Source organism: Labrus mixtus, chromosome 8 (assembly GCF_963584025.1).
Source record: "Labrus mixtus chromosome 8, fLabMix1.1, whole genome shotgun sequence".
NCBI lineage: Eukaryota > Metazoa > Chordata > Actinopteri > Labriformes > Labridae > Labrus > Labrus mixtus.
In genome coordinates this window covers 23,292,130-23,316,711 of record NC_083619.1, presented here as the reverse complement: position 1 = coordinate 23,316,711, position 24,582 = coordinate 23,292,130, and the positions used below count along the sequence as shown (strand labels likewise).

The 24,582-nt window shown below is 40.0% G+C and overlaps 3 protein-coding genes across 4 annotated transcripts; 2 read left to right on the top strand and 1 right to left on the bottom strand.

The window, feature by feature from the left end:
- Positions 1–713: 713 nt before the first annotated feature.
- On the top strand, positions 714–1,679 carry zgc:113691 (uncharacterized protein LOC503529 homolog). Its single transcript, XM_061043690.1, has one exon. The coding sequence runs from the start codon at positions 830–832 to the stop codon at positions 1,586–1,588; it is 759 nt and encodes a 252-aa protein (XP_060899673.1). The 5' UTR covers positions 714–829; the 3' UTR covers positions 1,589–1,679.
- Positions 1,680–1,927: 248 nt separating this feature from the next.
- ndc1 (NDC1 transmembrane nucleoporin) lies at positions 1,928–10,185 on the top strand. Of its 2 annotated transcripts, XM_061045256.1 has the most exons (18): positions 1,928–2,075; positions 3,527–3,647; positions 3,733–3,834; positions 4,390–4,555; positions 4,659–4,785; positions 5,053–5,161; positions 5,333–5,384; positions 5,518–5,650; positions 6,076–6,168; positions 6,264–6,345; positions 6,489–6,650; positions 6,744–7,004; positions 7,242–7,354; positions 7,841–7,891; positions 8,470–8,533; positions 8,972–9,072; positions 9,446–9,606; positions 9,705–10,185. In XM_061045256.1, exons 1-18 carry the CDS (start codon positions 1,932–1,934, stop codon positions 9,766–9,768), a joined length of 2,106 nt encoding a protein of 701 aa, XP_060901239.1. In that variant the 5' UTR covers positions 1,928–1,931; the 3' UTR covers positions 9,769–10,185. The 2 variants fall into 2 exon arrangements, with proteins under 2 accessions (XP_060901239.1, XP_060901240.1); XM_061045257.1 differs by lacking the exon at positions 7,841–7,891.
- A 1,618-nt stretch (positions 10,186–11,803) lies between these two features.
- dcaf8 (DDB1 and CUL4 associated factor 8) lies at positions 11,804–20,098 on the bottom strand. Its single transcript, XM_061045250.1, has 13 exons — positions 19,844–20,098; positions 19,250–19,327; positions 19,064–19,147; positions 18,224–18,870; positions 17,914–18,054; positions 17,471–17,565; positions 17,177–17,287; positions 16,906–17,036; positions 16,345–16,452; positions 16,017–16,147; positions 15,622–15,741; positions 14,408–14,524; positions 11,804–13,859 (listed from the first exon to the last, which is right to left on the bottom strand). Exons 2-13 carry the CDS (start codon positions 19,284–19,286, stop codon positions 13,758–13,760), a joined length of 1,824 nt encoding a protein of 607 aa, XP_060901233.1. The 5' UTR covers positions 19,287–19,327; positions 19,844–20,098; the 3' UTR covers positions 11,804–13,757.
- Between the last annotated feature and the right edge of the window lie 4,484 nt (positions 20,099–24,582).

The window sequence follows — 24,582 nt, the reverse complement described above, 5'->3', positions numbered from 1 at the left end:
GTCTTCTTCATGATCCTTGTACAAAATGTGAAGTGACTCTGGTTTTGTTTGAGTCTTGCTCGTATCAAACCTCGACTCACCTCCACACGTGTAAGACAACGTGACCCTCCTCTAGCAGCCCCCTCGCAGCATTAATGGCTGCCAGTACATTTCAACAGTTGCACATTTTAAATATTAAAGGGGGAGATCGTTACTAATGGGTATAACTTCTACATTTCAAAGAGGAGCGTCTCACTTTGGAAGTGGACATTTGGCCGCTGCTACCGTTTTTTTTTTTTCCAACTCATCCATCTAAACTGTCGTGTGCTCGAGCAAACCGATAGAATCTGCGGTGTCAGTGTTTGAATGCAGAGATCACCTGCAGTGGAAAATGTTACTTATGTATGTAAAGCTTCTACAGGTATCGAGCTTGTTGTTAGCACCTTACACCCATAAGCCCTGTGTGAAGTCTGTGTTCAATATTTTCATTGATTAAGAGGAGCAGACTTTTCAGATTAATTAACAAAAAAAGGGGAAAAAATGGGTGTCACTTGAAACGGTGTCACAGGGATGGCGGCGCCCTAATTAATGGTCATTCTAGCCCCAGCTTTGAGTTACACAGGAGCCGCCTGTCAAACAGATAACCCTGTTAGAGAAATGTCACCTGCCTCAGTTTCAGGCATTCATGTGTCTGCTCGTGCTTGTGAAGAGGATTTACCAACACAATGCTCAGGGATTATTTGAACAGCTTGTGAGTAACAGCTTTTTAAAAGAAGAATAAATGCTGTTTTAAAGTTGTTTTTTTTTGTTTTTTTTTTGTATATTGGGATTGGGAAATCTTACCAAAAGGATGGCCAGCTCAAATGGGAAAGTGGAAAAGGTTTCTAAATTTGAGACGCTGAAACTTTTGGAGAAATGCAGAAAGGAAAGAGACGACGCCATGCACAGGGAAAGTGTCCTCCGAGAGAAACTGAGGCAGTACGAGTCCAGGATGCGAACAACTGAGGCTCTGAAACAGAAATGGAAGACTTTGACGATGGACAACAAGGAGCTGAGAAAACAAGTGAAGTCTCTTCGTACCGAGATTGGACTGGAGTGCAGCCCAACGTTCAATGGAAAGACCACAAAGGACATAATCATCGACTTGTGTGAAAAGGAGCGCGAGTGCAGTTCTCTGGTGGACAAGGCTGGGAAACTGAGTATAACCATTGATGATTTGACATCAGAGCTGGCAAACACAGTCACCTCTAAAACACTGCTGGAGGATCAAGTGCAGTCACTGCAGCAAAATCTCAAGGATATGACAAATAACCAGCGGCGTCTGCTAAAGCTGTGGGAAGACAAGAAGGTGCAGAGGGAGCAGCTCGCCCTCCCTGCAATCAACCAGAAACACGGACAGAAAGCAGTCATCCACAAAGCTGTTCAAACTGAGATGTCCGTCGGCTCATCACAAAAGCTTCCGGTCAACGCCTTTGAGACTAAGCCATTTGTTCGGGAACATGACAGAAAGACTGTTTTGGAGAAACACAGCTTTCCAACTTACGGAAATGTCTATCATAATGATAAGAAAGTGTTTATGCATGATGAAACTAAAGGAATTCAAAACTGACTTCAGCTACTTACACTCTAAATAAAGAAAAAGCAGCTTATAAATCATCACTGGACTTTTATTAAACATGACTGAAACTGATAAATCACGAGTGGACATGATGGACATGACTTCTTTGTGTATTTATATTAGACAAGGTATCATTCAACTATATCCTTACTTTATAGTTCTGTTTAAGCATACCTTTGAAACAGTTTTATAAAGCTGTAGTTTCTCTTTTTAACAAATGTATTAATGTTTTTTTAAGCCACTGAGCTAATTAAACTCTATCGTTTGGCTGAACTATTGGCAACAGGCAGTTGTGTGGCCACCTATTAATCGGGGTCCTTCAGAGGTCCTTTGAATGCATGTGGCGCGATATGGGGAAGCTGAGTGGAAAAATAGTTTGACAGCAGGAGAGCCGAAGAGACTAAAAATCGCCGTGTGGCTCTCCATCTCTCCAAACGACATGTTTTCCACACAGCAGAGTTGTTGGTTTATCCGCAAGGTGAGTTTTTAAAACTTTATTTTACATTTTTAATGGAGAAAAATAAATCGCGGTTTCGAGCGTGCTAACTTCATGTAGCCTGTGTTTATGCTAAAGTCTATTCAGCGACATAAATGATGAAGAAATAATCAAATACAGAGCAAAAACTGAGACTACGACAAAGATAACGACACTTTGCATCTTATAAAGGAAATACCAAACAGTAAATGATTAGCATTATCAAGCTAATCGGCTATGAGTCAAAATAAAACATTCATAACAATAAAAATAATTCAGGACATGTTAGAATACTTCTTAATGTTTATTTTTAATTTAAAGACTTGTGTTTAAATAAATAAATCAAGTCGAGCAGAAATACATAATGGGGACATTTACATTCAACAATTTAATAAATAATATTAAAAAAAAAAAACACAGGTCAGTATTTGGATTTTCAAACTGTGACACAAACAATTAAAAGTAATAATTGCAAAAATTAAAAGAAGAGATCATGCAAAAAAAATTCTGCTGCAAAATATATAGCATGACAATTAAGTAGAGTCAATTAAATGTCCAGATATTATCAGGGGTGGCTTCGTTTAGGTCAGGGGTGGGCAACTGGCGGCCCTCAGGTCCATTTTTATATATCAAAATCTGCCATGAAATCATAAAACACAGAAATATTTCCATAATAATATTTGATCACTGCTATATGTTGAGTTAAATTTGAGACATAATTGACTAATCGTTTTTGTGTCCTACAATTTGGCCCTCTGGCAGACAGAATTAAATGAATGTGGTAAAGGTGTCTTTAATAATTGAGTTTCTGTTATGTCTTCTGTAACGACTGATTTTGAAAACTGCTTTTAGTGTTAGTGCTGCAAACTCCTGGAACATTTTACAACAGGACCTGAACTTGAGCACTTTTATCCCTTATGGACACTTTAGAAATATTCTTCTTAACCGCCCAACACCTGACTGTAACTGTTTTATTTGATTTGAGTTGCTGACTTATCACTGTAGTAATTTCAAGCTTTTTAATTATTTAGGTGTTTTATTGTTCTTATTGCTCTTTTTTTATTTTTTTTTTAAGATTTATTTTTGGGCTTTTTGTGCCTTTTTAATGGAGAGATAGGACAGTGGATAGAGTCGGAAATCAGGGAGAGAGAGAGAGAGTGGGGAATGACATGCGGGAAGGAGGCCACAGGTGGGAAGCGAACCCGGGCTGCCCGCTTGAGACGACAGCCTCCATACATGGGGCGCACGCACTAACCACTGCGCCACCAGCGCCTCGTTCTTATTGCTCTTTTATTGATTTTATTTTCTGTAGTAGCTTTATCTCATTTCTCGTTGTTTATCATTTATGTATGTTTTCTCGGCATCATTGTAAATGAGGGTCGCCCTCAATGATCTCCCCGAGAACTTAAATAAAGGATGATGATGATGATGATGATGATGATTGCTCTTTTCAGGTTATTTGCTGGAGAGCTGCGGCCAGTATTGCTTGGGCTGTCCTGTTGTTGCCACCCACTACTGCGGTTTTTGTTATCCTCAGCCGGTTCAGTCTCCTTCATCCTATCCAGACGATATCAGGTCAGTCGACATGTTTACTGAGAGATTTGATTCACTGCTTTATGAAAATGTGTCAATCTTACTATGGCTTACTTTCTAATTACAGAATGCCTGTCCCTCCTATCAAGTGCAAGTGCCATCTTCTCCTTGATATTACTGTTTGGAGTGATCCTCATGGTGGGGTTCCTGAACCTGGAGTATTATACAGGTGATTGAAAAGATACTTCACAGAAGAGAGACGAATACATCCTTGATGTCAGATTTTAGTTGGATCAGATCAAAGCCGCATCGCATCGAGACTTCAATTCAGGACTTTTGTAAACAAACCATTTGGTATGACAGCTCATGAGAATTAACCAGATGTGTTGTGTCATTATTATAAGTTTATGAATTCCTTGAATAATCAACAAATTGTTTGAAACATTCACAAACCTCATTTGCAGTTATATTAAGCCAAAGTAATGATAATAAAATACTCACTTATTTCTTCCACGAGTAGAATAACAAGTTTATTCAAAATTATCTTTGCATGTTAGGAAAAGTTAATTTTAGTATCTGATCTTAACAAAAGACTAAAATTACAAATATTTTAAACAGCATTGATTTCATTTTCTGTCTTTTAATGAATTATTTCAACATTGCTCATACAAATATTTCCAAAATCGGTCAGTAATCTGTAGTTTCAGTCCTTCTCTCCGTTGCACCCGAGTACTAGGCACACATATGTCTGTCTGTAACGGATGTTTTTTCCTCTTTTCTGCAGTCATTCCCACTATTGCATGCTCAAAGATCGCCCTGTTGTGTCAGCTGCTCCACCCTCGCCAGTTTCTAAGCTCCATGGCCCACTGCATCATGGGAATAATCGTTGGTTGGTGTAGTGCCATCACCATTGGGGGCAGATATGAGACACTTGGATATTCTTGTGAGGGGTAAGAAGCTGTCATGTAAACTAAACAAACAACAACATTATGTTAAGTGAAACATTCTTCATCCACAGTCTTAATTTTCTATTTGTTTTTTAAACCCTCACAGTTCCACTCAAATGTGTCTGAATGAGTATCACGTCTTCCTTCTGCTGGCTGGAGCCTTCGTTGGATTCTCTCACAGTCTGCTGGGTGTGATCCACAACATGAACTATGTGGCTTTCCAAACTGTTCAGGTAAGTCAAATGATATTACTAACTGATCTGACTGATGATGTCACAACCACTACTGAATATTTAAGTTTCTAACTCTAGAAGGCAAAGACAGTTCTTTTGTTTAAAAAAAAAAAAAGTTTATAAACTTCTTCCTATCAGGATTTTTTTAGTCCTGGTGTCTGAAACATCACATGCTGATCCAAACTTTAGAAAAATAAAATGACTGGTTCTGACCTTTTTTAAAAAGCTGTTTACGTTTGATGTAAACTTACTGTAATTGTTCCACAGCAACACAAATACCTCCGCTTTAAGGGATCCCTACCTCTGGTGGTGAAGTGCAGCGCCACTCAAGCACTGTACTCTGTCAGGAACTACATTGTTGTGTATTTCTTCTTGGGTAAGTTATTTCTCTCTACAAGTGACACCACTCAGAACAAAATACTCAAGGAGCTGAAAGCCTTGAAGTTCTCTTTACTGGACATGCTTTTGTTTGGGTTTTATTATTGTGCCTGAGCTCATTTTTTATTCTCAGTTGAATTCCAAAATATGTCTAATTTTATGCCAACAGGAGACATTCCAAGAGCGTGGATTTGTAAAACATTGAATCTTCAGTTAAACAGGTCAGTAGTGAGTCTGGAGAATTTCATTAAACAAACATTCTTGTCTTGTTCTTTGCCGTGTGCTGCTCACTGGACTGATGTTAAGCAACACGTCTCCATTGCTGTGTGTTGTTTGTGTCGTCTCCTCGCGCAGTTCTGCCCACCAGCTTGACAGTATAGCAGGACTGCTGGACCTCTCCCTGCTCTACCACCTGTGGATGAGTGCCACCTTCCTCCTCTTCACATGGCACGTCACACTGCTGCTCTTTCGGATCTTTGTCACAGAGGTATGTGTAGCATTTAAACATATAAACAACATCCAATGCAGATACACAAACACCACCACCCCCATGTTTCACTGGTCTTGTAATAAATGTCTTATTTTCTATCTAATGAAGTCTGACCTGGGTACATCCAAAGTCTAAAAGTTGTACAATAATCAAAGCCTAAGTTACAGACTGACCACCACAGTATCATGTTCTAATAACAAATGTAATATCCAAACTAGAGTGTTGAATTGCAGACTTCTCCTATTAGCTTTTTACATATTTGTAGACACTAGGGGGCAGTGCTGTCACTGCCTTGAATGTTTAAGTACATAAATCGCCTCAGACTAAACTGCACCATCATGACGAACATCCAAGGATTCAGCACTTGTGATGATGTGTCTTTAAGGTTTAATGTTTTTCAACATGTTTCCTCTCGTCTGCAGACGTACAGTTTTCCTGTGCAGTCGTCTTTCACTGAGGATGCCCTCCTGTGTCTTCCCAAAGTTCTTACTGAAAAGCAGCCAGTCATAGTAAAGGTAGATGAAACATGTCAGGTTCTTTAAGTTTCCTCATGGTGTGCTGTAGTATGATCAAATTTGAGTGTTTTAACATATCTTTCCTCAACTTTTAGTTTCTAGCTCTGCAGGACTTGGCTCTGCTGTCTCAACACTCCCCATCACGACGCTGCGAGGTCTTCGGTCTGAGTCAGCCAGGTCTGTTCTTGTTGTCTACATAAGCGGACCTTTCTTGAATTTTTTTTTTTTTAAATCATGTTAAAAAAATGTTTACGCACTTCAAATATGCAGATTTTACTTCTAGTATGACAAAATTAAAATGTGTGTCTTGACTGTCCCAGGTGGTCATCCTCATAACTGGAACGCCATCAGTAAGGAGTGTATGTCTCTGCTCGCTGATCTGACCCAGAGACTTGTAGCCTACCACGACACCGTGGCAACCAACGGCAGAGCCAAATCGCTGTCCACTGGGAGTGAAAGGAAGACCTCGTCCGAGACTTCATGTACGATTCTATAAAACACAAAGTAACTGAATTGTTTCTGAGCAGTCCTCTTTATTCTTTGACATTTTAACCCTTTATTTTATTTCTCAATAGTAACCTCAGGTACAGAGGATCTGATGAGCCCCAGGCCCACTCTACTGATAAAAACTCCAGCTTCAGTCTTTGCACGCTCCGTTATTGGCCATCCGCAGAGTCCTCTGACGGCACCTTTCACTCCTGACCTGGACAGCCCTTTTGCGTCTCCCGCCCTGCGTCGTCTTACTGCTCCTGTGGAACAGTGCTCGCCGTGGTTCGGTACAGTGCAGAGTCCCCACGTCATGAGGAGAGGTCCAAAACTCTGGTCCACCTCCACAGGTGAGAGGAGGCTAATAAAAGACTGTTCGCTAATTTCCACCTGTTCCTTGAACTGTATTTTCACCGTGATTCACTGAGCCTGTCAGCTGTTTCCTGAGGTGGTGAACTTTAAGTCAACTTGTCCGTGAGACATGTGATCATTTCATTACTTAACAAGGTCACAGATGAAGGATGAGTAACTGCAAACCCAGCTTTCTTTCTGATTCCCATTGTAATCTAGCATCTGTCCCTGTGCAGATTCACAGGTCAACGGCAGTCCCCCACCCTCCCCCGCTTCAGTAACCGATCCAAAAGCAGAACAGTCCAAACCAAGTCTGCTGGCTAAGTTCCTCCAAAACCGAAAAGATCAGGTACTTCATTTTGAATCTTATAATGTAGAACCACAGTATGGATGTAGTTTTTATTTTAATAGTATTGAAAGGCTTTTCATACTTAGTCCTGTAGAGGGGTCTGTCCCTTCAGATATTTCCAACAGTCATCTCTGCTTTATGGACACAGGCAGTAAACACTCTCTCTACTGTCCTCATTTCCAACTCAATTGCACCAACGACTTCTGTACTGGCACTGTAGAAATGTGTATCAGAGATCAGACAGGAGTGCCAATGAAATATGTTTGGTCTCATTTCTGATCTCTTTCACTTATAAAATAGAGGTCACGTCAATGCCCTGTGTCTGCATCCATTCTAAGAGATGAGATGTGCTCAATTTGAAGCAGTAGTTGCGATCTCAGCCTTGGGTCAAGTATGAAAAGCCTTTACTTAGTCTTCATGTGTTTCACTACTTTGTGCGTTTTTTTTGAAAGCTAAAACAACTCTACACTTAACTGCTCCATTCAGGTTAAAAATTTCTTGGCAAAGCGGGTGCTGATAATGTATTTGTTTAACAAGGTAAGGATGTGTGGCGTGTGCATGCTGTCCTCTGTAGACTCCCGATCACTGTGAGGGGCTCCCTGCATGCTGACACAGTAGATAGTTCATGTAGGCTCACCAAATCTAACATCCCCGCCCTGCAGACCTCTCCTTTGAACTCCTGGGTTTTGACTTTGCTTCTTGCAGACATTACTAATGAATCTCTTTTCCGTCCGTCTGGCTGTTACAATGAGACGCATTAATTAATCACTCCGAGGCTTGAATGAAAGAGTGGTGTTACTCTCATGTCGTGCTGTTTATATAAGCGTCATCTGTACTGATCACATGTTGAGACATTGTGCGCTTGAGATTAAACTGACAAGGAAATGTTTATCACAAACAAAATCATGCATTCAACTTCCTGGTGTAGAAAGTAGTTGGGCTAGTCTGCTTTGCTCTCTGAAGTCTGATCCCTCCCACCCCTTGGTCATGCATGCATGTTGTAGTGTGGTGGTCTAAACATGTCCATCTTAGTACACTTAATTTAGCAACCTACTGTAAATGTGCTTTTTTATCTTCAGTAGAAAAGTGTTGCTTATTAACGTTGTCTCTCAAAGCTTCCAGAAGCCTCCAGTCAGGCTCTGTTTGCAGACAGCCAGGCTCACATCTGGGCTTTAGAAGGTAGGAGGACATGGTCGTCTACATTTCATATTTTCAAATTCACATATATTTATTGGCCTGTTGTACACAGTTATATATATATATATATATATATTTGTACATACATATTGAAATATTTTTGGTACCTGGCCAATCAAGGAAATACACAAATTATTAACAAATGAGTGAAATTAGAAGTAATACAAGTTAAAAATATTCAAATGTAAAAATATAAAATCTAGAGTAAAAAAGATTGTAATGTAAGAGTTCTAATTAAAACTACCTGCATATGTTGAGCAACATATGTTGTGCAGGTGGAACAGTCTGATGGCTGAAGGAAAGAGGCTTCTCCTCAGAGATCTTTCTTTGCTTTTTTCTTGCATCACTTGTGGTAGATATGAGAGTGTTACCTGTGAAATCGTCATCTCTATGACAACAACCTCTCACATCCTCCTCCAGGGCTGTCCTACCTTGTTCAAGCTTCCTTCTCAGAGGACCAGTTTGGGGTTGTACAGACCACATTACCCAGCATTCTCAGTTGCATGCTGGTCTTACAAGAGGTAAGTGGTCGTGGCTCATTGCAGCAACTATGGTTTAAATAATTAGATTTGATGTTCCTGCTCTGATTATTGTGTTTTTGCACACTATGTTTTGAAACAAACCTTAAACTGAACTTTGTGCCTTTGGGGGAAAAAAACAAACAGAAATGAAAAAGATTAGAGATAATCAAAGGGCAAGTTCATCTCTATAATAAAATAAATCCATTTACTATATGTAATTCCTTTTTAAAAGGTTTTAAAACAATGCAATCTTAATTAATTTTATAATGATAGTAGCGTTTTCACCTAACGCTACCTCCAGCAAAAGAGAGAGCACCTAGTTTAAAATGTTCACCCACTAACAGCAGCTGTGTCTTCTCCTCCATATCTTCAGGCAGTAGATCGACACTTCAAGCTGCCTCATGCCTCCAGTAAGCCGGTCAGGTCGACCAGCAGCATGGGAGACTCCACCTACAAAACCCTGCGCTTTGCTCTCAGGGCCACTCTAAAGACCGCCATCTACAGGATAACGACTACATTTGGAACTCACTTAAAGTAAGGCCTCTTGTAAAAAAAAAATGGACTGTCTTCAAATGATACAAATAGAGTTGACAATCGTTTGACTGCTTTTTCTTTTTGTTTGAAATCCTCAGTGCTGTTCAGATGTCTGCAGAGCATCGGAAAAGATTGCAGCAGTTCCTGGAATACAAGGAGTAACACAGCTGACACTTTAGATTCTCATCAGTGTGATTTTGTGTGCGAGTGCACGTAAGTGAAAGCTCATGATAGTGCCTCTTTTAATATTTATGTCTGCACTATGTCACGGCAGATTGTATTTGACAGGCTAGATGACATCGACACGCAGGAGGAAGTCCAACAGATTAACTGAAACAGGTTGAAGGCTGTTGCCGCCTGCGTTTGGGTGATTTAAACTAGCTTACTGTAAAGTTAAGCAGCTCATTCCAAAATATGATTTAGTATTACAAGAAAAATCATATCAGCTTTTTTCTTTCTTTCTTTACTTCTGCTCTTTGGGATGACTTGCAAAAGGGCTATTTGTGCTGCGTTTGTAACATCTGGTTTCCTATTTAATCTGCGATCTTCTTGAGTCACATCCTTGTGGTTTCAATGCAATCTTGCATCAGGTGTGCTGAGTGAATGAGAGAGAGGAAGCAGGGTATGTCAGTAGTGAGCAAGTAGCTGTTTTTTTGTTTGGAGATCTCTCCAGTTTCACACGTGTCAAAGAATGTGTGTAGATGTGTATTTTCATAGATATTGCCTCGTTCTAGATATCAGGTCGGAGAACTAGCTTACAGCTGTGCACCTGAGCACAGGTTCTCAAAATCGAAAATACAACCAAAATCACAGAGCGGACACCTCTGTGTTTGTACATGTTGACTGTTTGTTTTTGTCAGTTTTGTTGATGTGAAATAAGGCTGTTTCAGATACAGAGTGGATAGAATGTGTGAGTGAATACCAGTGTAGGTAGATGTGTTTTGTGACTGGCAACAAAGAACTGTTGAATAAAAAAAGTATGATGTAATGCTCATTCGTCAGGTTCTTTTATCACTTCAGCTGCAACGAGGAGTTTATGAATGTGGAGAAAAACGTTCTTAATCATGAAGTTCAAATGCACCCATAGGATTCACTTCTGTGAATGAAAAAAGCTTTACCACGATTACAAAGCAGAAAAGATGTGATTTAAACCTCCAGTCATTTCTGGCCTTTCATCAAAGCCCCTGTGAGGAACCTTCAGGATGTGTGGATTTTGGCGCCCCCTGTGGACTGAGCAGAACTAACTTAGTTCTCATTAAAAAAAAAAAACCCTCATAATTCTTTATTTTAAATGTCTAACATGCATTAAGGCAAGCACCACTCATCTTTAGTGTGGAAAATATTTAGAAAAAAAGGGCTGTTAATAAACTTGTCTGACACCTTCCCTGTGACAGGCGTATAAAAGAACTACAGAAGTTTCCTATCTAAGGTTTGGTTTGCTTGAAGTATCAGTATTAAAATCAGTCCTCTTATCAGCTAAAAAATTCTCACACACAAAGTTAAAAGATGCATCAGAACTTCTTAGACCATTCTCTTTAAATATCTCTGAAATAGAACCTCCTTCACTTCTAATGGAAGTTAAACATGACATAGTTTCAGTATATGTTTGCTTTTCAAGACCAGAGACGAGATGTCCCCACACATAAACCACATCCAGCTGTCCTTTCAGGCTCATTGAGTTAAAGGCAGGGTTGGTAATTTAAAAAAAAAAAAAAAAACAGCATGATTTTGAAAGTAGCATTCCCTCATTGCTACACCCAGCCTCTCCCCTCTGTGCTCACTCTGAAGCCACGCCCCTCACTTACATGCACGAGCGCCGCATTGTGTAGAAACTACGTCGTCTCACGTCTCATTGAGCGGTAAGTGAACTTGCAGCATAAACTGCGACGCCCTTTGAGTGTGGGCTCTTGCAGGCCAGGGGTAGAGAACGAGCAGGGAGACGGGGAGGCGTGATTGGTTCATCAGATTGGTACCTCGTGGCAGACATTGGTCGTAGTTTTTACAGGCTTACAGCAGCTACAGATGACAGATTTTCTTTTGATCCTCTTTCAGGACGTAAAGATCATTTTAAGCAGAATCTTAAAGTGTATCTGGAGGAAATTACCAACCCTGCCTTTAATTAAAAAAACAAAACACAATCTAAAGTATGATGCAACCATGAAACAGCAAGAGTTCATTAAATGACACAAACGTGAAGTACACTGTCGTTTTGTTTATTGCACGAATTGTACATATCTCCAACTGAACTGGTATAATGTCATATTAGGCAGTGGTGGAAACAAAACTGTTTTCATCAAAAGCCTTTTTTTTTTTTTTTTACGTATACAAGATGCCAAAAATAGCCAGTGGGAAACTCTGGATACAACAGTCTCAAATGTTGGATTAAGATCTAAAAGGAAATACTGGTTTTGTTTAATAATATATCTTGAACAAGAAAGAGAATCCAAACTTTTAACACTTGAAATGACAGCGGTTCTGTTCTGAACAGAGGGATGTCATTCATAAAAGAGAAACTGAACAGAAATGGTGCTTTAAGTCAACTTTGTTTCTTCCTCTGGATTTTAAAAGTACTATTTCCTCATATAGAATATAAACCTCTGCATCAATACCAATCTAATGTTCTGACATCTTGTTTTTCCTTTTTTTTTTTTTGGAAGTCAAACAGCATTTGCTAAAGTTGATTTTTTTTTTTTTTTTTTTTACAGTTTTAATATATATTTATATATTTACATATAAATTCAACTAAGTAGAGTTCTCATAGAAAATGAGAAAAAGCTGGACTTTATCGCTCTCACACAACATAAGACTGGCAAGCATATTGACCCCCGCTGCCCCCGCTGTCCTCCTCTTTCAGCCGACAGCAAACATGCGACCTGGTTTAAAATATTTATCAGATAACTGTTCTTTAGCAACATGATTTTTTTTTTTTTTTTAAACAATTGTAGTCCGTTATAACTTAGTTCTCAATTGGCACACAGGAAGTCTTTAATTTCTGATTGAATCCAGGTCGGTTCTGCCTCTTCACATTTCCTCCAACATCTGTTCTTACATCCAATGCACATGCTGAACACCATCTTTATCTGTAGGTCTATGCTGACTGAGATTTGAACTGAAGTTTTCCTCTTTCAATTCAGTGTCAGGGCGGAAAGTGAGGAAGGGCTGGTGGAAGCAAAAGGAACCTCCTCTTTAGTCAAACAGAGAAAGTGCAAAATATCCCCCCCCAAATCACAAACGAAAAGAAAGTACGGGAACTAAACTTAATTTAAAGTTTTCCAATACAAGATACAGGACAACGCCTCCCACCCACAAAGACCACACTCAGTGCACATTTTGTCCGTCTCAAACTAAAGCATCCCTGATTCAAAGTGCACTCAGAAGTGAGGGGAGGGGAGGGGGGTGTGATGAAGAGACAGAGGAGGGAGTAAGGGGCAGCATGTAGGGGGATGCAGCATGTAGGGATTTAGTAGTCTGAGGAAATGCAACCAAGCTGCACAAGCCTAGGGCCAGAAATCTATACGAGAATGGGGTGATGCATTAAGGGGTGCTGGGATTTTCCTTCTGTACTGTTAACTCTTTAAAGAAAGTCACATTGTGGGCTTGGTTTCAGAGTACAAATTTACACTCTTCCTCCAAATAAGGTAGGTGCTACTAAGAGAGGCAGGGGGGGGGGGGGGGTTGTGTGCTGGTGATGTATAGCTTCCTACAGGGTGCTTTAAAAAGGAGGTGCTTGCTGCCATTCACACACCAGTTCAACGTTCTGGGTGAGGCAGAGCTTATAGATAATGTATGAACAAGCAGAGGGGCCTCCAAGAGGTTTGTAGGGATGTACACACACACACAAAACTCTGCACAATTCTGGGTTCTGGAGGTGTGTATGCACTCTATAGTTGCCATTTGCACACTCACAACTTCTGGGACACAGGGGTGTCAAGCTGAGTTGTCACTCTGTTTTAGCTGTGTGTTCATGTAAATGTGTTTGTCTGTGTGTGTAAAAAGAAAAGAGAGAGAGAGAGAAAACAAGTCTGTGGCTCATCAGTGTTTGAGTGTGCCAGTGTGTCAATAGTGCCTGCCTATGTGCATCAATTCAAGGGCAATCAAGTGTGTATGTATGTATGTGAGTGCATGTGTGTGTGTTTGAGTGTGTGTGTGGCTCAGGACGACATGCACTGGACATGGTCTGGACCTCCTTCCTCTTCATCAGAGGATTCAGGAGAGCTCCAAGAATCATCAGTGTCATTTTCTGCACCCCGAGGCTGTGTCAGGACAAAGAGGAGACAACAAAGAAAAGTAAGATTAAGACTATTTTTGGGCTAAAACAGAAAGCAAACACCTTCCTAAGAGAGTCACAAATGTTACATTTTAATCATCTGCAATTTAATCCACACCAAAATGGTTCTTTGTCATTGATTTTCTGAAGGCCATGATGATATAATATTTATATATAAAGTCAATGCTTTTTGAAGACTTTCATTGCCAAACAAAAATCCTGACGCTTTAAATCATTACAGAGATTTGCATTTCAATGCATGTGGTATCGTATCTTGTCAGTCGTACGTTGTTTATACACTTTTTTCCCTGGCTCCCACTCAAAAATTTAGAGACTCCCCCAAAAATAAACATGAGCTTAAATTAAAGCAGCAGAGGTCAAAACATCCACCTTCAGTCCACTCTGGATCTCTTCATGTCCTATAATGCAACCTTTTTTTCGCCTGTCTGCTCGCCAGGGGAGTTCAGACATTCCAAAATCTTTTGAACTCCACCGCCCTAAACATAATGGATATTGTTGCGTCTGAGAGCTCACCCTCGCTGGCCGTCTGTTCCTCATGTGTCTCATCAGGAACCACAGCAGCTGGGTGTCATACTGGTCACCGTGGCGCACGCTGTCCTCGTCGCGCTCCCGCTTGTTTTTCTTCATCACCTTGACAAACAGGACAAATGATTTAAAAGAATTAGAGCATGCAAACACAGCAGAGATGTCCCTCAAACAAATTCAAATCTTTTTTTTTCTTTTAGGAATATTCAACCCAAAGAGAGATGTTCAATTATAATTGCAATAGTAAACAAACACAACCAGTCAATACAAAAACTTTAGAAAACCTAATACAATGTTACTGCTCACATGTAACGGATCATATGGATCTCGTGATCTTTTTCTTCATTCATACTATGTTAAGATACTATTCAGAGAAAAACCTACACTGAAAATCTCAATGATATAATTAAAGCATAAATATGAAACTCTGACACCTAGCGTTGGAGATGGGTACTGCAGTCCAAATTCAAAACAAAGAGCACCGTCTCCCCCCGCCCCCTCCTCCCTAGAGTCAATGTGCTAAGCAGGTTGCCATGTTGTGGACACTGAAGCTTTGCTATTTAACCAGCAGCTCTTGGTCTTAAAAACCTTTCTGAGATTTAACCTCTAAAGCATCTCCAACATTTATCTTTGTTTTTTTCCCATGTGTCTGATCGTGGAGTTTATTAGAAACATGCAGGGGCTTTTTTAGGTCGGGTAGAATCAGTTATATCTGAACCAGTACGCTTGCCCGCTTTGGTTTGCCGTCTGCCTGGCAAACCAACGGGCGTCTAAAACGTAGACGGAGCCTTAAAACTGCCAACTTCTCTGGTCAAAACAAAAACAGACCATTCCGCTGCTGTATTGTTGACAGAGAAGCCAGCACTTCCACACAGCATGTTTCCTTGATGTCTGATGATATCGTACGGTTATTTTATGATTTAATTCAGCAGATATGTCACCTCTTTAAAATAGCCACTGTAACTGTCTATTTCAACACAGATGTTGGAGATCAATGGACAATAAAAACCAGACGGTTCAGTTTCATCTTTACTTTTTGGATTTGAAATATGTAGTTTGGACAAACTTGTTAAATTTGGATTTCTCAAATATCAATATTGTATTATAACACAGAATCGTGTGTAAAGTATTATTTAATCTTGTGACTTCATCCCAATGTTTTTAGAAAGATCTTGGTAATAATGTTAAGTGGAGTGAACTACCTCTTTCAGACCCTTGAGTCCTGTGGGGCTTTCAGCTGTGGGTGCCCACAGTTTGACATCATGGTCCAGCCCACTGGTGGCGATACCTGGAAGATGTGGATGTGGCTCCAGACAGTTCACCTTTAGTTAACAAGGGGAAGACAAGATGTGACTGAGATGATAATGTACAGATACAGGGAGATTAAACAGAGGATTTGTGGGAACAGAAAGCTTTTATTTAGTTACTCCATTAAGTAGAAATATTACAATTAAATGTTATCAAGTGTACTTTGCTTTTATGGCGTTATAACTACTTAGATAAAGAGATTATAAAAAAGAAACTCTAAAAACTGGTTGAGTGCTTTCCTGGGTTATCTTTGCACACAAATCTATCACACTCTGTTTTTATGACTCACCACTCCTCCTTTGTCTCCCTCCATAAACTGGACAATGCGTGCAGAGTACTTGTCCCACAGGTAGATGTGTCCACAGTCGCTTCCACTGACCACAAACTCACTGCACGGCCCGTAGAAGTTCACTCCCTTCACTGAGAGAGAGAGAGAAAGGGGAAGATGAGAGAGGACGACATGATGTTTATGCTAACCCATAACTTCTTATAGTCCTGCAGTTTAAGTTCAGGAAAAATTAACCGCCTATCCATCAAATGACACCGCGAGTAATGAAATTATTTACAAGCTAAATCATGTAATAAACCTTGGCTATGATTCGAGCTGAATGTCATACCTGTGGCATTATTGCGGTGTCCCTTGTATCTCCTGCGGTAGTCAGCGCCATCACTGTGGTTGGAGTCAAACAGGTAGATGTCTTCATCGTTGTAGCTGGCAAGGAGCTCTTCACACACACACACACAGGGTCAGACAGTCATCTGTTTTATTGACTTTTATATCACATATTCAGATCATGATTTTTAATCATACAGCTAACGTTCAGAGGATCTTTGAAAAACAGATTCATTGGACTTTAATTTGCTGTTCATGCTTCACTGCTCTGATATTGCATTGTGGTTACATCAGGAGTGGTAAGAAACAGAACTTCCTGTTTTTTAAGACTGAGATAAAAAGAATGAATCCTTATTTTTAATATTTTTACAGTATGCTCAGTTCAGAGTAAGAAATTATGCAAGGATATTTAGGTCATACCAAGAAATTGCAAAGTCATTAAACCATGACAGAGATATTTATATTTAAAAAACACATCAATAAATACAGCATGCAAGCTACTCCATGTTTCTATTTTTACTGGGGACAAAAGAGAAAATACTTTTTTTTCTTATGTAACATTTACCTGTGCCATCGTGACTGTACACAAGGCAGGTTATGTTGGTTTTGGATTCACTGGACACCAGATGAGAAGGACAAAACTTTTTGAGCACACCATTGTTATCGTTCTCATTTATCTTCCTCTGGTCGTAGATCCTACAGAGGGTGAGGAGGAGGAGAGAGAAAATAAAAAGTTAAGAAGTAAGATCTAAGAAACCGTAAAAAAAAGAAGAAAGGTTGAACATAATTGAAGTATTTCCAGTGCATCGGGTTTTCATTATTAGTGAACGTTGTACCTCACATACTGATCTCTGCCTCCCACAGCAAATTGGTGTGTCTTAGCTGGGTTGACAAAGATGGTGTACAGCCCAACTTTTTTATCACCCTCCTTCACAACCACCAGTTTGCTGCAACACAGATTTAAAAAAAAAAAAAAAAAAAGGGGAAGGAAGGGTATTAGTCGTAGTTGTAAAAAAAGACATATGGCAAAAATAAATCTAAAATTAGGTGCACTGTGATGTAATTTATGATATCTTTCCACATATGCATTAGCTTCAAAACTGGTGAACATCTAGCAGAGCGTCACTCACTTAGCAGGACGGTCTAGACGCAGGTCAATACCAAACACCACGGCGTCCTCTCCAGCCGACAAAAAGTAGCAGGGGGAGTCCGGCTCAAGAGCGAGCTGGAGCAAAAGAGGAGAGAAGAAACACACAGAGATGAGAGGCTTCTTAATGGCCGGGTTATCAGACCTATAAATACATTGACTGGAGCTGCAGTGTTAAAAGAACATTGTAACATTGTTAGGCTCAGATTTCAGAACTTGATAAATCTGGCTGCATCATGAGGGAGGTTTTAATATCTGAAAACAGAAGTATGCTCGTTCTTGTTAGGCTGAAGGGCTAAACATCTACCAGCAAAGTTTCCTTGCAGTATCAAGGACAACATCATAACTGTGAGCCGTTTCGAAGGTTAACTAAATCGCTTCCCTTAACTCTTATTTTGGTTATTCACAACTACACCGTTCACTCACCTTGTGTGCTGCCCCTTTATGCTGTGCTACACGTTTGGTGTTCTTGCAGCGCTGTGTGGCGGAGAGCTCTGCCACTCTGATCTGACCGTCTCGGGCACACATGGCCAAGGTGGAGTCTCCACTGTGAGGCAGGAACTTTGCCTACACAGGAGAGGTCTTATTGAAGGGTCAAGCCATACTGATACATCACAAGCTCAATCATTTCATTCTGTAGTCTACGCTCAGGCAAGATCAATCATTTGTTTTCTATTTTTATCCTTCACCATTAAAACGTGCAGTGATCTTGTCTCCGTTTCATCTTTTCCTTTACCTGAAAGACATTGCTCTTGTGGCCGCTGTCAAACTCCAGCTCAGCTTTGCGGATAGCCCAGTCCCAGATCACCACTCGCAGGTCATCGCTGCCTGAAGCCAAGCGTGTGCCCGAGGGGTTGAAGTGCAATGTGTTGACGCAGCCTGTGTGCTTCTCCAGACGGCCCTGAAGCTCCAGCCGCTGCACGAGGCCGCGGGCTCCGCACACGCGCCTCACAAACTGGTGCGAGTCCCTGCCGATCTCTCTGGAGCAAAGTGAGGGTACCGCCCGCCATATGGGGCCGCGCAGATCCTGAAGTTCCGCTCCCAACCACGCCTCCATGGCCTCGTCGTCGTCGTCATCTTCGTCGTCTTTCTGATCTTCGTCTTCGTCCTCGTCGTTGTCCTCGTCCGAGCTGCTGGAGTGATTGCTGCCGCCGCCGGGTCTGTTCCTCTTTCTGGCGGCCCTTTTCCCGCCGTCTTTGTCCTTCGCTCGCTCTCGCCTGCCTCCCTCGCTCTCTCGATCTCCATCCTCAGTCAGCGAGTAAAGACCGCTGCCGTCCATGCTGTCGGTGTCATCCTCCACCTCTCCCTCTCTGTTCTCCCCCGCCTCTCCTTCCTCGCCTGGCACCGGCTTGTCTCCAGACGCCTCCCCTGTTTCTTTGGGAGCTACAGAAATAAAGGGAGGCCAGAAGCAGGGACGTAAAGGTTAAAACATAAACGTCTCTTTGGGAGGTTCAACCAAAAGTTTTTTTAAACCGCAAGCAAAGAAAACGAAACTGAAACGGCGTTAAGAATAGAATAGCAGCTAGTATCCTGTCAAAAACATGTCTGCATTTAAAAGCATTTATAATTTCTATACCATCATGTGTTTGTCCCTCTCTGCTTCCAGAGGCGTCTTCCTCCTTGTGTTGATCTTCTCCTGGTTCTTTTTCCTCTGAGCTTTCTGGTAAAACAACAAACATAACCTCTGATAAACTCTCTCACACACACACACACACACACACACACATGTTGTCACACTTATTGTCCAGCACTGATCCTTTACCGTTCAGCACAGTGGATTTGCCGTCAGCTTCAGCCATTTCTGTCTCCTTTTGTCCTGCGTCGACCCGAGGGGGAGAACCTTTACGTGTCACATATAAAAAAACAACAACACCACTTTAGGCTGTTTATTAACCACGTTAAGGAGGGCTTGAACTGAGAACAGAAAACTTGCAACATGCACAAGTTAACAAACATTATGTGCTTGCACTTGGAAGTGTTGTCTCTGCAGAGAGAGCCAAAGGGGGGGGGCACAAGTTACCTGTTAGCTCCTTAGCTTCAATTTACACCCATGCTAGATTAATTCCACACAAAACAAACCACCCAACTCGATAGTTTGCTGCTTCAAAGGCCTGACTAATGCCTCATCTTTGCTTTCTTTTAGATGTTTATATTGTCCTCTGCAGTGCTCCGACAACTTGTCACTTGTTATTGACGTTAGCTCATGCTACCTAGTAAACGTGAGGCTAACAGATATTGAAACTAAAGCTGCTGTGAGTCAAACAGCCAAACAGCTGGTTGTCAAAAAAAAAAAAAAAAAGAGCCAACAAGCAGCTAGCAGTGCTTGTGGTGGCTAAGTAGCATAAGCTAGCGTTACCTCTACTCGAAGGCCCGACGAGGCGTACGTCTTAGTTTAGTCCTAATCTTTATTGCAGATATATTTTCTTCACTCCACTGCTTAGCAAATAGAGCTAAGTGTCTCGTCTGTGAACTCTTTCACGGTTAACACACGACATTAGGACTGCGTGCGTAAGCTTTTCTGCAACAGACGGACTTTAAGTAAGCTAGCTGCGTTCACACAGGGTTGACTGCTCTGTTTATGTTTTGACGGCTCAGCTTCTTCTTCTTCTTCTTCTTCTTTTTTTTCTTTTTGGCAGTCTGTTTCCGGTGTCGTGCACGCTGCGTTTTTTTTTGTTTTGTTTGTTTTTTTCACCTAAGGTTCACAAAGGACAGAAGGCCAAACAAAACTATATTGATTCTTGTACAAAACATAAATAAATAGGAAATAACATTAAAAAAAAAAAAAAATTAAAAAAAAAAAAAAATTAATGTTTATAATGAGATATATAAATTTGGCTTAAAGGTGAGCTATGGAGGTCTGATAGTGAAATGTGAAAGTTGGAGAAATTCACAGATTCTGTTGTATATATTCATAACTCTATACACAAACTGACCTCAGATGAAAATTTGGGTCCGTCCCTGTAACAATGTTTGAAGCAGGGGTCTCCAACCTTTTTTCATCTGCTTTCAAAAAATGAAAGTGGCCAAGGGCTACTTGCTTCAAATCGCTTGCATTTATTTACACAGCTCAGCTGAATTAAGCTACTGTTTGTACATGTGTGAAATTGCAATAAGCCAATGCTTATCAATAATTTTAAATTCACATCAATGTCCAAGAAAACATTCGTACTTCATACTTTTTTTATGGGCCAAATATATGAATAGCGGGAAGAGGTGCATTTACCGTCGTCAGATTTTTATTTTTATTTTTGACACAGCCGGTCAACATATAGGCGAGCTACTGAAAACCTGCCAGGGCTACCAGTAGCTCCCGAGCTACCTGTTGGAGACCCCTGGTTTGAAGATAAAATGCTATTAGAGAAGTTATGGTGGTTGGCCCGCAACAGTGAAACCGTAACTCTCCTGGTAGCTTTTTAGCTCCAAACATCCAGGGACCCATTTTTTCCTTTTGAATAAAGTTTGTGTATTTAGTTCAGAAAATCTAAGAGAGAATTGTTAAACTTCTCCAACTTTCAAATTCCACTACCAAATCCTACAGAGTGCACCTTTAAGTTAAATGTGTATCTATTGAATAACAACTGTAACTTGTTTTAAATAGGATAGGATAGTACTTTATTGATCCCTAGAGGGGAAATTCGGGCATTACAGCAGCACAGACAAGAAAGCTCAAAAATACACATTTAACAGAATAGATAAGATAAATATGAATAAAAATAAAAATAAAAATAAAAATAAAAACAGGGGCTATATACAGTACAAAGTGAATGATGAAGTTAACTGGGGGGAATTGAGAATTGAGACAGTATTTGCAGAGAATGACAAGATAAAGTGACAAGTGATTAAAGTGACTTGGTATGATAAATATTAAACATGAATCAATCTTTATTGTAAAAAGCTCCTATAAAGACTTTGAATTTGCATCAACTGCTAGGACTATTAATATAATAATATCACTTACGTCTGTTATCATTATTATAAATGTTGAAGTGAATCTTAGAGCTGCACGACTTTAACCTCCTTAGTTAACATAATCAGTCATCCCCATTTCAATAACATTATAGTTACTGATCTTAATATTAGACTTATCAGTGACAGTCTATTATCATTCTGAGCTGTTACTGCTAATAATATACCTTTAGTATTATTACTGGCATTTTAGCTATAAATCTATTTTACTCGTTATTGTTCTGTCTGTCTCTTTCTGCGTCTCCCTCTATCCCCTCAAAACTGCCACACAGTTTTGGCAGTGAGTCTGTTTCTCCTCGAGGTTTCTGCCTCTTAAAGGAGTTTTTACTGTTACTTTGCTAAATGTTGCTTTGTGCTCTACTCATGGTGGATTCATGTTGGGTCTTTATGAATAATATACCAAAGAGCAAGCTAGACCTGCTGTTTTTGTAAAGTGTCTTGAGATAACATTTGTTATAATTCGGCGCTATATGAATACATATTGATTTATTGATTGCTTGATTGATTTTTGGCACCCCTTGTTGACCAACAGTGCCTCATATCTCTTCTTTGCTGATCTTGTCCTGTACATGTCTAAGCTGTGTTTTCTGAACAAAAAAAAAGTAATTATGGTTTCTTTTAACAGTCAAACATATCTCTCATTGGAAATCTTTACCACTGAAAATGTCAGTGCAGCCTGCAGTAACTCACTTCATCTGACACCTACTGGATGGCAGTGCTTACAAGCATTTAAAAATGCAAGGCCTGTATAATCACTCTTGTTGCAGACGGTGTTATTTGCTTTTGAAGGTCACATGAAGAAATTAGTATTGATTTCAGTCTGTTTCATATAACCAGCTAAAAACTCACCGCAGGAGCTTTTATTGATTCTTTTATTCTTTTATTTCTTCTTCTTCTAGGAGGCCTTTTCACCTTCTTCAAGACAGAGCTGCATGATCAGGTAATAAACGGTTTAAACCCGCAATTAACAGATGTTGTAGCACAACACAGATTATCACCCATTCAAGGTGTTATGTTAGCACCTACTTACATAGGAAACCGTTATGGAGTGTGGAAATGTTTACATCATCTGACTGGTATGACCAAAAATGTTCTCACAATTTAGCTAAGGAAATATTTTTATACTCCACTATGTTCTCCAGCTAGACCCAAACTTTATCAAATAAATAAGAAAAAAACAAACTAAAAATTAAAATAATAATAATTAAATAACTGGACAAATAAATATATTAATAATTATTTATAGAGGCTACATGGTGGTGCAGTGGTTAGCGTTGTTGCCTCAAAGCAAGGAGGTTCCTGGTTTGAATCCCGGCCCGACAGGTCCTCTCTGTGTGGAGTTTGCAGGTGCATGCGTGGGTTCTCTCCAGGTACTCCAGCTTCTTCCCACAGTCCAAAGACTTGACTTGAGGTTAATTGGCAACTCTAAATCGCCCGTAGGTGTGAATGTGAGGGTGGCTGGTCTGCCCTCTATACATCTGCCCTTTGATTGACTGGCCCAATGACACCTGGGATCAGCTCCAACCCTCCGCAACCCCGAACGGGGAAAAGTGGTATAGATAATGGATGGATCATTAATAGTAAAAACAAATGAATTAATTAACTGAAAAATAAATTGTAATCCTCCAAAATACACAAAATAAATGTGAAACTCATGCGCTGGGAACAGCTGATTGGTGGCTTCATGTTCTGGGATTTTATGATACAAGCAACATTTTTCTGACAAAACATAGTCCCTTGATTTATTGTGACTATAAAAGAAAATATAATATTAAACATTAATAAGATCAGCTTTTCATTTATTGTATTTATAACAGTGCACATTTATCAGCAGTGCTCTTCAGTTTTCCTTAGTAGTATTAACAAAAACATGACACAAATAATATATGGACCAAGTTATTTTTAGTTGTAATTATCATTAGTTTGATTTATTTTTGATGTTAATTGGGTGTGTTTTATTCTATCATAGTGATTATTGATGAATATAATCAAGAGAGAGGGGAGTTTCCCTGCTCTCTCTCTGACTTGCTGAGGTTTATGAGCCCGTTTAAAATATAAGGAAACATCTGGCTCCATGATTCAGGGGGAAACGAGATGGGATCCCTCAGCTTCCTTCCTGTGTTTATGTCATGGGTTTAATGACAGAGATGTACAGTGAATCCCAAAGCAGGAGATTTCCTTCTCTGCCTCCGTTTGACCCCTACAGAGATCACAGCTTTCCTGCACACACACACACACACACACACACACACTACACTCAGCTTGTGTAGACTTGTGGACAATGTGTTACATTCGATCTCTTTACTGATCTTGTCCTGTATATGTTTACATTAAAAACAAAATTTTATGCAGATGTTTATTTAGCATCGCAATACACTTTACCCCCCTATAAGCTTATTCTCAACTGTACATACTGTATGAATATTGAGAACATTTTTATACGCTGCACATTTCTGTGACATATTTTAAACTACTCTCTGAATAAGGATGTACACTAATTTCTGCTAATGTTACTGTACATACCATAATAATTATCCTTTCACTCTCTCTTCATATATATACCAACTGTTTATCCTTTACATCATGACTTTTTATTCTTCATTTCAAAATGTGCGACTGTACCAGTTTACTTCCTTATCTCACGCTCTCTTTGCACTTCTGGTGAGATGCCAAACTGCATTCTGTTGTTCAACTCTTGTACTTATGCAATGACTACAATGTTGAATCTAATCTCAAATTTAAACTGCCAAACATAACACCTTCTGTGAAACGTTGGCCGTGGGAAATGTTAAAGGAGGCTGCTCTTTGCACTGCGCTGTTAATCACTTTGTCAACAGTTTAAAGTATTGGACATTACTCTATGAAATAATCCATATTGTTAATTATGGTCCATAGTTTGCTTTTATTAGGTCATTTAGAGGCATCAGTGTTAAATTCAGTTCATTTCATAAGCAGTTAGAAACTCCTCACAGGAGCTTTAAAGTCACCTGTCAGCCATTCTTAATCCACATAAGGAATGTCAGCTGAGAGCGGAGAAGAAGGATTACTCTTTAGGCCTAATGTAAACGATTTAATGAGCGAGAAACTTCAGGGAAATGACGAAGCAAAAATATCAAAAACTTGCATCAT

Bases quoted from the DNA above. Each gene is read 5' to 3' on its own strand.
- zgc:113691 (XM_061043690.1), top strand. From the start codon at position 830: ATGGCCAGCTCAAATGGGAAAGTGGAAAAGGTTTCTAAATTTGAGACG.
- ndc1 (XM_061045256.1), top strand. From the start codon at position 1,932: ATGCATGTGGCGCGATATGGGGAAGCTGAGTGGAAAAATAGTTTGACA. The intron at 7,892-8,469 runs GTAAGGATGTGT...TGTCTCTCAAAG, and splicing joins TAATGTATTTGTTTAACAAG to CTTCCAGAAGCCTCCAGTCA. The intron at 9,073-9,445 runs GTAAGTGGTCGT...CCATATCTTCAG, and splicing joins GCATGCTGGTCTTACAAGAG to GCAGTAGATCGACACTTCAA.
- dcaf8 (XM_061045250.1), bottom strand. From the start codon at position 19,286: ATGGCTGAAGCTGACGGCAAATCCACTGTGCTGAACG. The intron at 17,288-17,470 runs GTGAGTGACGCT...TCTGTGTTGCAG, and splicing joins CGTCTAGACCGTCCTGCTAA to CAAACTGGTGGTTGTGAAGG. The intron at 16,453-16,905 runs GTAAATGTTACA...GTGTGTGTGAAG, and splicing joins GTACAGTCACGATGGCACAG to AGCTCCTTGCCAGCTACAAC.